Source organism: Callionymus lyra, chromosome 3, assembly GCF_982586985.1.
Source record: "Callionymus lyra chromosome 3, fCalLyr1.hap1.1, whole genome shotgun sequence".
NCBI lineage: Eukaryota > Metazoa > Chordata > Actinopteri > Syngnathiformes > Callionymidae > Callionymus > Callionymus lyra.
The window spans coordinates 5,228,650-5,246,410 of NC_141820.1; the positions used below are offsets into that span (position 1 = coordinate 5,228,650).

At 33.5% G+C, this 17,761-nt stretch overlaps 1 protein-coding gene across 3 annotated transcripts in view; it reads right to left on the reverse strand.

The window, feature by feature from the left end:
• cap2 (cyclase associated actin cytoskeleton regulatory protein 2) overlaps positions 1-17,761 on the reverse strand; it is a 31,164-nt gene that overhangs the window by 369 nt on the left and 13,034 nt on the right. For all 3 annotated transcript variants that reach the window (XM_087786221.1, XM_087786222.1, XM_087786223.1), the window contains exons 5-12: positions 13,721-13,864; positions 13,218-13,303; positions 10,566-10,671; positions 6,003-6,216; positions 5,783-5,946; positions 5,537-5,660; positions 5,383-5,465; positions 20-160 (exon numbers count right to left, since the gene is read on the reverse strand). In XM_087786221.1, coding sequence (XP_087642347.1) covers positions 20-160; positions 5,383-5,465; positions 5,537-5,660; positions 5,783-5,946; positions 6,003-6,216; positions 10,566-10,671; positions 13,218-13,303; positions 13,721-13,864 — 1,062 coding nt within the window. The remainder of the gene's footprint in view (positions 1-19; positions 161-5,382; positions 5,466-5,536; positions 5,661-5,782; positions 5,947-6,002; positions 6,217-10,565; positions 10,672-13,217; positions 13,304-13,720; positions 13,865-17,761) is intronic.

The window sequence follows — 17,761 nt, forward strand, 5'->3', positions numbered from 1 at the left end:
GCGGGACAAGAACGCTCACGTAGTCGCCGTCCAGCGGGATCATGACGTTCATCTCCGAACTCTTGGCGCTGATGATGTCGCAGCCGAGCGAGTCTTTGCTGAGGAACAGCTGACAGCCGTCCGTCTGGTTGATGGAGACGGTCGGGACGCAGCCGCTCACCTGCGCAGGTGTGAGCCGAGGTGGATCAGTGATGAGCAACGTTTTAAAGAGATACATAAAGTTTTAAAGTGAAATATAAAGTTTTTAAGTGATACATAAAGTTTTAAAGTGAAATATAAAGTTTTTAAGTGATACATAAAGTTTTTAAAGTGATACATAAAGTTTTAAAGTGATACGTAAAGTTTTAAAGTGATACAAAAAGTTTTAAAGTGATACATAAAGTTTATAAAGTGATACATAAAGTTTTAAAGTGATACAAAAAGTTTTAAAGTGATACATAAAGTTTTAAAGTGATACATAAAGTTTTAAAGAGATACATAAAGTTTTAAAGTGATACATAAAGTTTATAAAGTGATACATAAAGTTTTAAAGTGATACAAAAAGTTTTAAAGTGATACATAAAGTTTTTAAGTGATACATAAAGTTTTAAAGAGATACATAAAGTTTTAAAGTGATACATAAAGTTTTAAAGTGATACATAAAGTTTTAAAGTGAAACATAAAGTTTTAAAGTGAAACATAAAGTTTTAAAGTGATACATAAAGTTTTAAAGTGATACATAAAGTTTTAAAGTGAAACATAAAGTTTTAAAGTGAAACATAAAGTTTTAAAGTGATACATAAAGTTTTTAAAGTGATACATAAAGTTTTAAAGTGAAACATAAAGTTTTTAAAGTGAAACATAAAGTTTTAAAGTGATACAAAAAGTTTTAAAGTGATACATAAAGTTTTAAAGTGATACATAAAGTTTTAAAGTGAAACATAAAGTTTTAAAGTGAAACATAAAGTTTTAAAGTGAAACATAAAGTTTTAAAGTGATACATAAAGTTTTTAAAGTGATACATAAAGTTTTAAAGTGAAACATAAAGTTTTTAAAGTGAAACATAAAGTTTTAAAGTGATACAAAAAGTTTTAAAGTGAAACATAAAGTTTTTAAAGTGATACATAAAGTTTTAAAGTGAAACATAAAGTTTTAAAGTGAAACAAAGTTTTAAAGTGATACATAAAGTTTTAAAGTGATACAAAAAGTTTTAAAGTGATACATAAAGTTTTAAAGTGATACATAAAGTTTTAAAGTGAAACATAAAGTTTTAAAGTGAAACATAAAGTTTTAAAGTGATACATAAAGTTTTTAAAGTGATACATAAAGTTTTAAAGTGAAACATAAAGTTTTTAAAGTGAAACATAAAGTTTTAAAGTGATACATAAAGTTTTAAAGTGATACATAAAGTTTTAAAGTGATACAAAAAGTTTTAAAGTGAAACATAAAGTTTTAAAGTGATACATAAAGTTTTTAAAGTGATACATAAAGTTTTAAAGTGATACATAAAGTTTTAAAGTGATACATAAAGTTTTAAAGTGAAACATAAAGTTTTTAAAGTGATACATAAAGTTTTAAAGTGATACAAAAAGTTTTAAAGTGATACATAAAGTTTTTAAAGTGATACATAAAGTTTTAAAGTGATACAAAAAGTTTTAAAGTGATACATAAAGTTTTAAAGTGATACAAAAAGTTTTAAAGTGATACATAAAGTTTTAAAGTGATACAAAAAGTTTTAAAGTGATACATAAAGTTTTAAAGTGATACAAAAAGTTTTAAAGTGACACATAAAGTTTTAAAGTGATACATAAAGTTTTAAAGTGATACATAAAGTTTTAAAGAGATACATAAAGTTTTAAAGTGATACATAAAGTTTTAAAGTGATACATAAAGTTTTAAAGTGATACAAAAAGTTTTAAAGTGATACATAAAGTTTTAAAGTGATACAAAAAGTTTTAAAGTGATACAAAAAGTTTTAAAGTGAAACATAAAGTTTTAAAGTGAAACATAAAGTTTTAAAGAGATACATAAAGTTTTAAAGTGACACATAAAGTTTTAAAGTGATACATAAAGTTTTAAAGTGAAACATAAAGTTTTAAAGAGATACATAAAGTTTTAAAGTGATACATAAAGTTTTAAAGTGATACAAAAAGTTTATAAAGTGATAAATAAAGTTTTAAAGTGATACATAAAGTTTTAAAGTGATACATAAAGTTTATAAAGTGATAAATAAAGTTTTAAAGTGATACATAAAGTTTTAAAGTGATACATAAAGTTTATAAAGTGATACATAAAGTTTTAAAGTGATACAAAAAGTTTTAAAGTGATACATAAAGTTTTTAAAGTGATACAAAAAGTTTTAAAGTGATACATAAAGTTTTTAAAGTGATACAAAAAGTTTTAAAGTCATACATAAAGTTTTTAAAGTGATACAAAAAGTTTTAAAGTGATACATAAAGTTTTTAAAGTGAAACATAAAGTTTTAAAGTGATACATAAAGTTTTTAAAGTGATACAAAAAGTTTTAAAGTGATACATAAAGTTTTAAAGTGATACATAAAGTTTTAAAGTGATACATAAAAAAGTGAAACATAAAGTTTTAAAGTGATACATAAAGTTTTTAAAGTGATACAAAAAGTTTTAAAGTGATACAAAAAGTTTTAAAGTGATACATAAAGTTTTTAAAGTGAAACATAAAGTTTTAAAGTGATACATAAAGTTTTAAAGTGAAACATAAAGTTTTAAAGTGATACATAAAGTTTTAAAGTGAAACATAAAGTTTTTAAGTGATACATAAAGTTTTAAAGTGATACATAAAGTTTTAAAGTGATACATAAAGTTTTAAAGTGAAACATAAAGTTTTAAAGTGAAACATAAAGTTTTAAAGTGATACATAAAGTTTTAAAGTGATACATAAAGTTTTAAAGTGATACATAAAGTTTTAAAGTGAAACATAAAGTTTTAAAGTGAAACATAAAGTTTTAAAGTGATACATAAAGTTTTAAAGTGATACATAAAGTTTTTAAAGTGATACATAAAGTTTTAAAGTGATACATAAAGTTTTAAAGTGATACATAAAGTTTTAAAGTGATACATAAAGTTTTAAAGTGAAACATAAAGTTTTAAAGTGAAACATAAAGTTTTAAAGTGATACATAAAGTTTTAAAGTGATACATAAAGTTTTAAAGTGAAACATAAAGTTTTAAAGTGAAACATAAAGTTTTAAAGTGATACATAAAGTTTTTAAAGTGATACATAAAGTTTTAAAGTGAAACATAAAGTTTTTAAAGTGAAACATAAAGTTTTAAAGTGATACAAAAAGTTTTAAAGTGATACATAAAGTTTTAAAGTGATACATAAAGTTTTAAAGTGAAACATAAAGTTTTAAAGTGAAACATAAAGTTTTAAAGTGAAACATAAAGTTTTAAAGTGATACATAAAGTTTTTAAAGTGATACATAAAGTTTTAAAGTGAAACATAAAGTTTTTAAAGTGAAACATAAAGTTTTAAAGTGATACAAAAAGTTTTAAAGTGAAACATAAAGTTTTTAAAGTGATACATAAAGTTTTAAAGTGAAACATAAAGTTTTAAAGTGAAACAAAGTTTTAAAGTGATACATAAAGTTTTAAAGTGATACAAAAAGTTTTAAAGTGATACATAAAGTTTTAAAGTGATACATAAAGTTTTAAAGTGAAACATAAAGTTTTAAAGTGAAACATAAAGTTTTAAAGTGATACATAAAGTTTTTAAAGTGATACATAAAATTTTAAAGTGAAACATAAAGTTTTAAAGTGATACATAAAGTTTTTAAAGTGATACATAAAGTTTTAAAGTGAAACATAAAGTTTTTAAAGTGAAACATAAAGTTTTAAAGTGATACATAAAGTTTTAAAGTGATACATAAAGTTTTAAAGTGATACAAAAAGTTTTAAAGTGAAACATAAAGTTTTAAAGTGATACATAAAGTTTTTAAAGTGATACATAAAGTTTTAAAGTGATACATAAAGTTTTAAAGTGATACATAAAGTTTTAAAGTGAAACATAAAGTTTTTAAAGTGATACATAAAGTTTTAAAGTGATACAAAAAGTTTTAAAGTGATACATAAAGTTTTTAAAGTGATACATAAAGTTTTAAAGTGATACAAAAAGTTTTAAAGTGATACATAAAGTTTTAAAGTGATACAAAAAGTTTTAAAGTGATACATAAAGTTTTAAAGTGATACAAAAAGTTTTAAAGTGATACATAAAGTTTTAAAGTGATACAAAAAGTTTTAAAGTGACACATAAAGTTTTAAAGTGATACATAAAGTTTTAAAGTGATACATAAAGTTTTAAAGAGATACATAAAGTTTTAAAGTGATACATAAAGTTTTAAAGTGATACATAAAGTTTTAAAGTGATACAAAAAGTTTTAAAGTGATACATAAAGTTTTAAAGTGATACAAAAAGTTTTAAAGTGATACAAAAAGTTTTAAAGTGAAACATAAAGTTTTAAAGTGAAACATAAAGTTTTAAAGTGACACATAAAGTTTTAAAGTGATACATAAAGTTTTAAAGTGAAACATAAAGTTTTAAAGAGATACATAAAGTTTTAAAGTGATACATAAAGTTTTAAAGTGATACAAAAAGTTTATAAAGTGATAAATAAAGTTTTAAAGTGATACAAAAAGTTTTAAAGTGATACATAAAGTTTTTAAAGTGATACAAAAAGTTTTAAAGTGATACATAAAGTTTTTAAAGTGATACAAAAAGTTTTAAAGTCATACATAAAGTTTTTAAAGTGATACAAAAAGTTTTAAAGTGATACATAAAGTTTTTAAAGTGAAACATAAAGTTTTAAAGTGATACATAAAGTTTTTAAAGTGATACAAAAAGTTTTAAAGTGATACATAAAGTTTTAAAGTGATACATAAAGTTTTAAAGTGATACATAAAAAAGTGAAACATAAAGTTTTAAAGTGATACATAAAGTTTTTAAAGTGATACAAAAAGTTTTAAAGTGATACAAAAAGTTTTAAAGTGATACATAAAGTTTTTAAAGTGATACAAAAAGTTTTTTAAAGTATTACATAAAGTTTTTAAAGTATTACATAAAGTTTTTAAAGTATTACATAAAGTGTTGCAAAGTGAGAAAAAAGTCACAAAGCTGTAAAAAAGTCGTCACTAAAAGTTTTTACGACAGTGTTAGAATTTTTACTAGTTTTGATATTTTTTTCTCATTTTGCGAGACATTTGTGACAAAATACAAGACTTTACAACTTGTTGAAAGTCTTGTATTGTAAGTGTTGCAAAAAGTTTCCAAGTCTCGAAAACTGCAACAAAAAGTTCCAAAGTGACAGAAATGGTGGTAAAGGTCTGCGAGTCCTGGTCCAGACTCCAGACCTCGAGGTGGACTCCAGACTCGCCTGGATCTGGACGCTCTGGGAGTTGATGACCTCCACGATGCCGACCACGTTCTCAAACACCAGAGCCAGTTTCTTGCAGTCGTCTGAGGAGTGAAAACACGTCTTCAAAGGAACGAAGATGGATCAGGAAGTCACGACCACGTGGACCACGGACCTATGATGATGGAGTTGACCTTGCCCTTGACCTGCAGCGTGGAGTTCCTGCAGCGGAAGACGTAGACCACTTGTTTGAGCTCCGTCTCCTGGATCAGCAGCTCGTGGTTCTGCTCAAAGTTCTCCTGCAGGGACGACGTTCACGGAAGTATTTCAGTGACTTCGGAGAATCAGTTTTGAATCGTTCAACATCCTGAAGAACTTCAGCCATAAATGCGTGGAGACTCAGACGTAAAGGTTCACGCACCACCCTCCACTTCTTCCCCTCCAGCTCCAGCAGGGGTTGTTTCTTCTGAGCCGGGGTCTCGGGGGGGCAGTCGTCCGATCCAGACTTCTTGCTTCTACCTGGAGCCTGAGAGCGCAGGCCGGGGTTCTTGTTGACCTTCTGCTCGTCGAGGACGTGCTTCAGCCCTGCAGGGAGACACCAGTCACTCAGACCTGGACTTCAGCTCAGACCGACGCTCCACCTTTAGTGATGTCCATGCCCTGGTTGAGCTGAGCAAAGAGCGCGGCGTGAGGCGCCGGCGCCGCACCGGACTGGCGGTTCTCGTCGACGAGCGCCGGAGGAGGTGGAGGACCAGGAGGAGGTGGAGGACCAGGAGGAGGTGGAGGAGGACCGGCAGGATGAGAGCCACTGTTGGGAGCTGATGTTTCAAAGAGAGAATGAGGAGCGATGGGTCCCTGTGGGACAGAAGTTTACAGCTGATCAATACTTTCAGCCTCACTTTCCACAGACCGGCGTCGGCTCGTCTTACAGCGTCGCCTGGTCAAACCTGGACACTCCCTCAAACTGTGCATCGGTTATTTTCTGGACTCGCTGATTTTCCCTGAAACTTTTTTTTTTAGCAAGTTTTATTTTGACATTCTCTGACATTGAGGGAGGACTCTGCCGCCACCTTGTGGACATTCTTGGTTTTGTTTATTTGTGGCTCTGAATTGTATTCATGTATCTTTGTTCATGTCCTATAAAAGAAGATTTACAAGTATTTATATGAAGTAAGTAATAGTTCTTTGTAAAGATGTTTCCAGACCAAGAGCTTCAACAATCAAAAACAATAGTTAAAAACATGCATTAAAAGGTCAAAACAACAGAAGTATGTTTTGAAGAAGGTTAAGCGAATAAAAAAACATGTTATGATAGAACATCATGTGACTGAGTGAACTGATGACATCATCACTCTCTGACACTAAACATCTTTTGGAGTGAGTTCGGGGTAAAGTCCCCAGAGCTGCGAGGTAGAGACAAGAACTTCTACTACGACGGTCAACAGTAGACCGGGTCAGAACAGCAGTAAGTGACCCGAGAGACGGTCGGTTCAAAACCCAAGTAGATGTTTGTGCTGACGTTTGAAGAGAAGCTGAGGAGCGAGGCTGGTCGATATAAACGTTGGACCTGGACGCCCCGACTCCAACCCCAGCAGCTGCGACCAGGACTGGGTTACAGCTCCTGCCGAGTCTTTGTTGCAGCTGCTGTGGAAGAGAACCTTCATTCAGGTCCGGCCTGACGACCACCTGTTCATCTTGTCTTCCACGCAACAGCCGACACTCGCGGCTCAGCTCTCGGGTTGCTGCCGTCGAAGATTGACAGGACGGTGTGTCACCGAACAACTCTTTTATCGACCGAGAGAAGATTGATTTACTGGTGGAAATACACACTTGTGTCGAGGGAAACACGAGATGAAGATCCAGAGTGTGACGCTTTCTTGAAAGTATTATAAAGTAAGAAACGTCATAATGATGATGCTAATCACACGCATTATTTGTGGTGTAAGAAAATACTTTTATTAAATAACGTGTGTATTAACATATTAAAATCTACAATTAACATAAATATTCACAGCGTTTGATCATTTTTGTGCTGCAACAGCTAAAGGAAGAATTATGACTGAGGACGAGAGGATACAGCAGCTTTTAAAGCTGATGTTTGGACATATTTTGGTTTGAAAACAAATGAAAGTAGTTACGACTTTGTCAAGAGTCATGTGGTGTAAATACTACAACACCAGAGTCAAGTACTGGACAATACTACACATATATACTTGTTACTTCACTATCACAACACCAGAGTCAAGTACTGGACAATACTACACATATATACTTGTTACTACACTATCACAACACCAGAGTCAAGTACTGGACAATACTACACATATATACTTGTTACTACACTATCACAACACCAGAGGAGTCAAGTACTGGACAATACTACACATATATACTTGTTACTACACTATCACAACACCAGAGTCAAGTACTGGACAATACTACACATATATACTTGTTACTTCACTATCACAACACCAGAGTCAAGTACTGGACAATACTACACATATATACTTGTTACTACACTATCACAACACCAGAGTCAAGTACTGGACAATACTACACATATATACTTGTTACTACACTATCACAACACCAGAGTCAAGTACTGGACAATACTACACATATATACTTGTTACTACACTATCACAACACCAGAGTCAAGTACTGGACAATACTACACATATATACTTGTTACTTCACTATCACAACACCAGAGTCAAGTACTGGACAATACTACACATATATACTTGTTACTACACTATCACAACACCAGAGTCAAGTACTGGACAATACTACACATATATACTTGTTACTACACTATCACAACACCAGAGTCAAGTACTGGACAATACTACACATATATACGTGTTACTACACTATCACAACACCAGACTCAAGTACTGGACAATACTACACATACATACTTGTTACTACACTATCACAACACCAGAGTCAAGTACTGGACAATACTACACATACATACTTGTTACTACACTATCACAACACCAGAGTCAAGTACTGGACAATACTACACATACATACTTGTTACTACACTATCACAACACCAGAGTCAAGTACTGGACAATACTACACATACATACTTGTTACTACACTATCACAACACCAGAGTCAAGTACTGGACAATACTACACATACATACTTGATACTACACTATCACAACACCAGAGTCAAGTACTCGACAATACTACACATACATACTTGTTACTACACTATCACAACACCAGAGTCAAGTACTGGACAATACTACACATATATACTTGTTACTACACTATCACAACACCAGAGTCAAGTACTCGACAATACTACACATATATACTTGTTACTACACTATCACAACACCAGAGTCAAGTACTGGACAATACTACACATATATACTTGTTACTACACTATCACAACACCAGAGTCAAGTACTGGACAATACTACACATATATACTTGTTACTACACTATCACAACACCAGAGTCAAGTACTCGACAATACTACACATGTATTCTTGTTACTACACTATCACAACACCAGAGTCAAGTACTGGACAATACTACACATATATACTTGTTACTACACTATCACAACACCAGAGTCAAGTACTGGACAATACTACACATACATACTTGTTACTAAACTATCACAACACCAGAGTCAAGTACTGGACAATACTACACATATATACTTGTTACTACACTATCACAACACCAGAGTCAAGTACTGGACAATACTACACATATATACTTGTTACTACACTATCAATATATATATATATATATATATCTCATATCTATACAGGGTCCACAAATTCTTGCCAATACACAACCTTAGTTTTTATGTTTATAACTGGTCATTCCTGTGTGGTTTTGTGTTTAAAATGCTGGCGTTCACTCTGGTGTCTGTGAACATCACACTCTGTTCATCTTCCATCAATAGAATTTCTACAGAGGCTTTAAGACAGAAAAACCTGCTAAAACTCACGGTAAACAAGGCTTAATGTAAAGTGTAAATACAGCGTATCCGACAACACCAGTCGCACACAACGACGTCATCAACACAAAGAGCAGCAGGTGAAGCTACAGCAGCACGAACACACTAAGTATCAACCATTCATCCCATAATCATTTCAACTAGTTTCATGACGAGTTCGAGAAGGATGAAAAAAACCTTTCATTTCCAGGACCATGAAGGCATCACTGCTACAGTGATACAGACCTATTGTTCTGACGTAAACCTGGTTCTATATGGTTGACATCCTTATATATACACTATAATGTACCATGTACTTTATTATTGATTCTATTAGAAAACTGACAACAAACGTGTCATTGATTCTGATGTTTAAACAGATCAAATGATCCAAGTGTGTGGTTACATATGGACTGTCAATCATTTTAAAGGATAAAAGCTGGTAGCAAAATATAGGATAAATAAAGTACTTCATTCTTGGAACGGTGAACTTTAAAAAATGATGAACTAAACTTTGAACTAGTTCGCATAGGAATGGAACCTTCAACAGTGTACATGATATAAATATATATTATATACAGCAGTGGTGGGCGCCCCTCAAGCCTCAAAAACCTTGCAGCCTCCCCCTCCGACCCCGTAACTACGAAGGCGTTATAACGCGTTCTTATGTCCTCTTCACATGTTTAATACTCACAAACAATATCATTAAAAATAATATTTGAAAATGTTTAATATCCTTTTAAACTTAACGCGTTTTAACATTTAAAACATTATTATGTGTATTTTTATTTTTATATAATTACATCCACCCTCATCCACTTGCAGTACCTTCGCAGCCCACCAGGGGGCCACGGCCTACAAGTTGGGAGTCACTGATAAACAGTATCTACATATAAATAGATAGATAGATAGATGGATCCACTTGATCCCTCTGGAGGTCTCCTTCGGGAAATGTTTTATATACGTGTATATGTATTAAATGATCGCCTTTATTTGGTCCATATTTCTTCAGGAAAAAATATCAATATTTTTGCAAATACTTTGTACATTTCTAATATAATACAAAATGTTTCATGAATTGTTAACGGTCCGACAGAAAACCTTCATCATGAGAATATCCTAGAATTACGTTGACGCACGCAGCAGATGGAAGAGATACTCAAGAGATACTCAAGAGATACTCAAGAGATACTCAAGAGATACTCAAGAGATACTCAAGAGATACTCACGCTCTTGCTCCAGACCAGTCCTGTGGTGTAGTGCTGCTTTATGAACGACTGCATCTCCGTCCAGATGGACAGGTACGAGTGGACCCAGTCCACGTGACGCCGGTCTCTGCGGGAGGGAAGAGGTGAGCCGGGAGACAAAGGTCTGATGTCACATGAGAGCAGAGAACGTTGACATCAATAAGGAGGCTTTCTCAACCTTTATATCGCTCCTTGTGTGTGTGTGTGTGGGTGTGGGTGTGTAGGTGTGTGTGTGTGTGTGTGAGTAAGTAAGGGTTATTTGTAAAGATCTTTCTATACCAGGGTCACAAACAACTTTAACAATCGAAAACAATACTCAGTTAAAATATATACTTTAAAAGGTCAAGACACATAAGACAAACACAGGAGTCTAAGAAAATCAGGGAAAAGCACAAATAAGAATGTCTTAAGATGTGTAAGAGGTCTGACCATGAATAGATCTGAAAGTAAGAACCTGAATTTTAAAGTTGATCCTGAAAGAAACTGGCAGCCAGTGAAGAGTTTGAAGGAGAAATGTGAGTTCTTCTACTAGAGCAGCCAGTGAAGAGTTTGAAGGAGAAATGTGAGTTCTTCTACTAGAGCAGCCAGTGAAGAGTTTGAAGGAGAAATGTGAGTTCTTCTACTAGAGCAGCCAGTGAAGAGTTTGAAGGAGAAATGTGAGTTCTTCTACTAGAGCGGCCAGTGAAGAGTTTGAAGGAGAAATGTGAGTTCTTCTACTAGAGCAGCCAGTGAAGAGTTTGAAGGAGAAATGTGAGTTCTTCTACTAGAGCGGCCAGTGAAGAGTTTGAAGGAGAAATGTGAGTTCTTCTACTAGAGCAGCCAGTGAAGAGTTTGAAGGAGAAATGTGAGTTCTTCTACTAGAGCAGCCAGTGAAGAGTTTGAAGGAGAAATGTGAGTTATTCTACTAGAGCAGCCAGTGAAGAGTTTGAAGGAGAAATGTAAGTTCTTCTACTAGAGCAGCCAGTGAAGAGTTTGAAGGAGAAATGTGAGTTCTTCTACTAGAGCAGCCAGTGAAGAGTTTAAAGGAGAAATGTGAGTTCTTCTACTAGAGCAGCCAGTGAAGAGTTTGAAGGAGAAATGTGAGTTCTTCTACTAGAGCAGCCAGTGAAGAGTTTGAAGGAGAAATGTGAGTTCTTCTACTAGAGCAGCCAGTGAGGAGTTTGAAGGAGAAATGTGAGTTCTTCTACTAGAGCAGCCAGTGAAGAGTTTGAAGGAGAAATGTGAGTTCTTCTACTAGAGCAGCCAGTGAAGAGTTTGAAAGAGAAATGTGAGTTCTTCTACTAGAGCAGCCAGTGAAGAGTTTGAAGGAGAAATGTGAGTTCTTCTACTAGAGCAGCCAGTGAAGAGTTTGAAGGAGAAATGTGAGTTCTTCTACTAGAGCAGCCAGTGAAGAGTTTGAAGGAGAAATGTGAGTTCTTCTACTAGAGCAGCCAGTGAAGAGTTTGAAGGAGAATGTGAGTTCTTCTACTAGAGCAGCCAGTGAAGAGTTTGAAGGAGAAATGTGAGTTCTTCTACTAGAGCAGCCAGTGAAGAGTTTGAAGGAGAAATGTGAGTTCTTCTACTAGAGCAGCCAGTGAAGAGTTTGAAGGAGAATGTGAGTTCTTCTACTAGAGCAGCCAGTGAAGAGTTTGAAGGAGAAATGTGAGTTCTTCTACTAGAGCAGCCAGTGAGGAGTTTGAAGGAGAAATGTGAGTTCTTCTACTAGAGCGGCCAGTGAAGAGTTTGAAGGAGAAATGTGAGTTCTTCTACTAGAGCAGCCAGTGAAGAGTTTGAAGGAGAAATGTGAGTTCTTCTACTAGAGCAGCCAGTGAAGAGTTTGAAGGAGAAATGTGAGTTCTTCTACTAGAGCAGCCAGTGAAGAGTTTGAAGGAGAAATGTGAGTTCTTCTACTAGAGCAGCCAGTGAAGAGTTTGAAGGAGAAATGTGAGTTCTTCTACTAGAGCAGCCAGTGAAGAGTTTGAAGGAGAAATGTGAGTTCTTCTACTAGAGCAGCCAGTGAAGAGTTTGAAGGAGAAATGTGAGTTCTTCTACTAGAGCAGCCAGTGAAGAGTTTGAAGGAGAAATGTGAGTTCTTCTACTAGAGCAGCCAGTGAAGAGTTTGAAGGAGAAATGTGAGTTATTCTACTAGAGCAGCTCAGAATTCTGGCTGCAGAGTTTTGTATGAACTGCAGGCGAGACACATCCTTCTGGTTTAGACACTAAATATACTGTTACAATAGTGTAAACGACACAAACACATTATAAGATCCAGATCATGTTGTGACAACATTTAAGTTTAGAGATGTTTCTCAGTTGAAACAGTTTCTGGTCAGTTTTCTTCAGTGTTGAACAAGAGACATGTCTTTATCAAATACAACACCCAGGTTTCTCAGGCTCAGTTTGACAGACTGACCTAAGTCACCCAAGTACTGACTCAACCCTGGAACCTTATCATGAATATTCCAAACTACTCGGACTATGGTCCTAGACCTCACTTATTATTCACGTCATTCTATTACATAATGAATTAAAACAAACTAATTTAGTTTGACAAACGCATCCCAAGGATTCTTCATTGTGTGGCGTAAACAGAGTCAAGGATGGAGATTTTTGTCGATTTCTTCTTATAACGACTGACTTGTTGGTGATACTTACGATTCTTTGAAGTCCTTCAGAACTCTGTTGGTATAGAAGGTGGCAGCATCGTTCATTTCCTTCACGTACGGTCCTGGTTTCTGATCCTACAAGTTTAAAAATGACATAGAATTGTTAAAAGAATGTTAGAAACCTGCTGTTATATTTCTGTTATTATCTGTTACTGATGGTCCTCACACTCTTCATATCTACCATCATCTTAAAAACAAACTCTCACTGGTTTTTTTCTTCTAGCCACACAGAGTCATATCTAGTAACCCTAAAACCATGATAAAACAACACATTATAGCTCCACAGACACTGGTTGATACTCCTGGAACACGTTCGATGATTTGAAGTTATTCAGATGTTATAAGCTCTACTGTGTCGTGTCACCGAAGTCACACTAGAACATTATGACAGATTTCTACGCACAGTTTAATTGGAATTAATACGTAATTGCGCACCGTCGATGAAAAAAACAAACTATATTTTAGAATCTGGTCCATGGTTTCTGTTCTTACCACAGCGACCCAGCCCAGAGCAGGGATGCTCTCGCTGACGGCTGAGAGGTGGTTGAAGAGGCTGCAGCCTCGGTTTCTCTCCCTGAAGCTCTGGATGTCCTGGATGTGGTCGGAAATGGGTTTGAGCAAGTCATGGAGTTCCATCTGAAGAGAAGGAAGAATTAACTTGTTTGTAGGAGCGAGTACTAGCAAGTATCAATACGTATCACAATACAGGCTCACAATATATTGTGGTATATAGTGATACATAAGTGTAGTAACAAGTATATATGTGTAGTATTGTCCAGTACTTGACTCTGGTGTTGTGATAGTGTAGTAACAAGTATTTATATGTGTAGTATTGTCCAGTACTTGACTCTGGTGTTGTGATAGTGTAGTAACAAGTATTTATATGTGTAGTATTGTCCAGTACTTGACTCTGGTGTTGTGATACTGTAGTAACAAGTATATATATGTGTAGTATTGTCCAGTACTTGACTCTGGTGTTGTGATAGTGTAACAACAAGGATATATGTGTAGTATTGTTGAGTACTTGACTCTGGTGTTGTGATAGTGTAGTAACAAGTATATATGTGTAGTATTGTCCAGTACTTGACTCTGGTGTTGTGATAGTGTAGTAACAAGTATATATGTGTAGTATTGTCCAGTACTTGACTCTGGTGTTGTGATAGTATAGTAACAAGAATATATGTGTAGTATTGTCCAGTACTTGACTCTGGTGTTGTGATAGTGTAGTAACAAGTATATATGTGTAGTATTGTCCAGTACTTGACTCTGGTGTTGTGATAGTGTAGTAACAAGTATATATGTGTAGTATTGTCCAGTACTTGACTTTGGTGTTGTGATAGTGTAGTAACAAGTATGTATGTGTAGTATTGTCCAGTACTTGACTCTGGTGTTGTGATAGTGAAGTAACAAGTATATATTTGTAGTATTGTCCAGTACTTGACTATGGTGTTGTGATAGTGTAGTAACAAGTATATATGTGTAGTATTGTCCAGTACTTGACTCTGGTGTTGTGATAGTGTAGTAACAAGTATATATGTGTAGTATTGTCCAGTACTTGACTCTGGTGTTGTAGTATTTACAGACCACATGACTCTTGACGAAGTCGTAACTGCTTTCATTTGTTTTTCAAATTAAAATATGTCCAAACATCAGCTTTAAAAGCTGCTGAAGTCACTGTATCCTCTCGTCCTCAGTCATACTTCATTTAGCTGCGGAGGATGAAATGACCGAATGATGTTTTATTGTCACACAAAAATGAACAAACGACTTGACATTTCCATGTTAATTCTAAATTTAAAAAAGGATACTCTGTTGTTAAGTATCGGGGAAACAGTGTATAAACATTTCCTTGAACTCGTCTGTGAAGCCATTTTATCAAACGTTGAGAAATCTCAGTAAATCTTCCTTCCTCTGATCCGAGAGCATTCCAGGGTTTGACGGGGGTTTGACGGGGGTATGACGGGGGTATCCCTTCTTCCTTGTAAGGCATAGTCTTCTTCCAGTGTTTACCTTGCAGGCACACTGTAGACCTCAGACCCGTTCATTGATGAATCGCTGCAGAGACCTTCTTCTCATGGCATCCATCTGAAGGTGGAATGTGTTGCAGAACTGGATCGTTTCAGTCGCACTGATGCAGCTTCAAGGAAGCCCTAGACCCTTAGACCCTTAGACCCTTAGACCCTTAGACCCTTGACCCTTAGACCCTTGACCAGCCGCAGGACCACGACGGTCCGATCTATTTCTAATGGCAACGAGTGAGCTCAGTGTCACCTACGAGTCCTCATGGAAGCCACAGCATGAGAGCTGGACGAGGGAGAGTCGCGTGTGAATCTCAACACAAACACACAAACACCAAACATCTCACGCACAACCAACTGATCGACTACAGGTCGCTTGAGAGAAATCCTTGTTTCACTCCCTCGCACTGACAACACACTCAAATATAGAACATGCCCTTAAAAAGTCAGACAGCAGTGCAGGGTCTAGATAAAGCCCAGGAGTGTGTGTGTGTGTGTGTGTGTGTGTGTGTGTGTAGCCATCCGTGTCTTTCTGCTCAGCATTTGCTGTGAATGATTTTTAAACTAAAACTAATGTGTAATTTCATAGTCGGAGGTGAGAGAAGGAACCCCAGATGTTGACTGAGACTCTCCTGCAAAGAAACAACAAAAAAGCACAAACAACGACGCATATCTTCGCCAAGTGTTTATTCCAAAGTACTTGAATAAGAAAACTATTAGGAGTGTAAGAAAATGTCAATACACTTAAAACTTGCCATTTTTTTAACAGTACCCTATAGATATTTAACAGCACTGTAACAAGTGTTTTAAATAACATGAAAATGTTCGTATTTCGCTTCTTTTCATCTCTTGTGAAATACAAATATAATGTGAAGCATGTTACAACATTGTGTTTACATCTATCTAATCAGACAATATTCTATTGGAATCAAACAATTTTCAACTATAATTAAACAATTTTCAACTATAATCAAACAATTTTCAACTTTAATCAAACAGTTTTCAACTATAATCAAACAATTTTCAACTATAATCAAACACTTTTCAACTAAAATCATACAATTTTCAACTATAATCAAACACTTTTCAACTATAATCAAACAATTGTCAACTATAATTAAACAATTTTCAACTATAATCAAACAATTTTCAACTATAATCAAACACTTTTCAACTATAATCAAACAATTTTCAACTAAAATCATACAATTTTCAACTATAATCAAACAATTGTCAACTATAATTAAACAATTTTCAACTATAATCAAACAATTTTCAACTATAATCAAACAATTTTCAACTATAATCAAACACTTTTCAACTATAATCAAACACTTTTCAACTATAATCAAACACTTTTCAACTATAACCAAACAATTTTCAACTGTAATCAAACGATTTTCAACTATAATCTAACAATTATCAACTATAATCAAACGATTTTCAACTATAATCTAACAATTATCAACTATAATCAAACAATTTTCAACTATAATCAAACAATTTTCAACTATAATCTAACAATTATCAACTATAATCAAACAATTTTCAACTATAATCTAACAATTTTCAACTATAATCAAACAATTTTCAACTATAATCAAACAATTTTCAACTATAATCAAACAATATTCAACTATAATCAAACAATTTTCAACTATAATCAAACAATTTTCAACTATAATCAAACAATTATCAACTATAATCAAACAATTTTCAACTATAATCAAACAATTTTCAACTATAATCAAACAATATTCAACTATAATCAAACCATTTTCAACTATAATCAAACAATTTTCAACTATAATCAAACCATTTTCAACTATAATCAAACAATTTTCAACTATAATCAAACCATTTTCAACTATAATCAAACAATTTTCAACTATAATCAAACAATTTTCAACTATAATCAAAAGATTTTCAACTATAATCTAACAATTATCAACTATAATCAAACAATTTTCAACTATAATCAAACAATTTTCAACTATAATCAAACAATTTTCAACTATAATCAAACCATTTTCAACTATAATCAAACAATTTTCAACTATAATCAAACCATTTTTAACTATAATCAAACAATTTTCAACTATAATCAAACAATTTTCAACTATAATCAAAAGATTTTCAACTATAATCTAACAATTATCAACTATAATCAAACAATTTTCAACTATAATCAAACAATTTTCAACTATAATCAAACAATTTTCAACTATAATCAAACCATTTTCAACTATAATCATATTTCGCTTCTTTTCATCTCTTGTGAAATACAAATATAATGTGAAGCATGTAATGTAACAACATTGTGTTTACTATACTATGTTTGTCTGCAATTAAAGCTTTAAAAAACTAAATATATCCTTGTTTTTACAGTATCAATCCATCCATCACAACATATGTTGCCTCAGAGTAATGCGTATCGTTTCGCAATACTCAATACTCAATACTCACAGATACGTAGAATAACAACCCCCATGATGTAATAATTGTGTTGACAAAG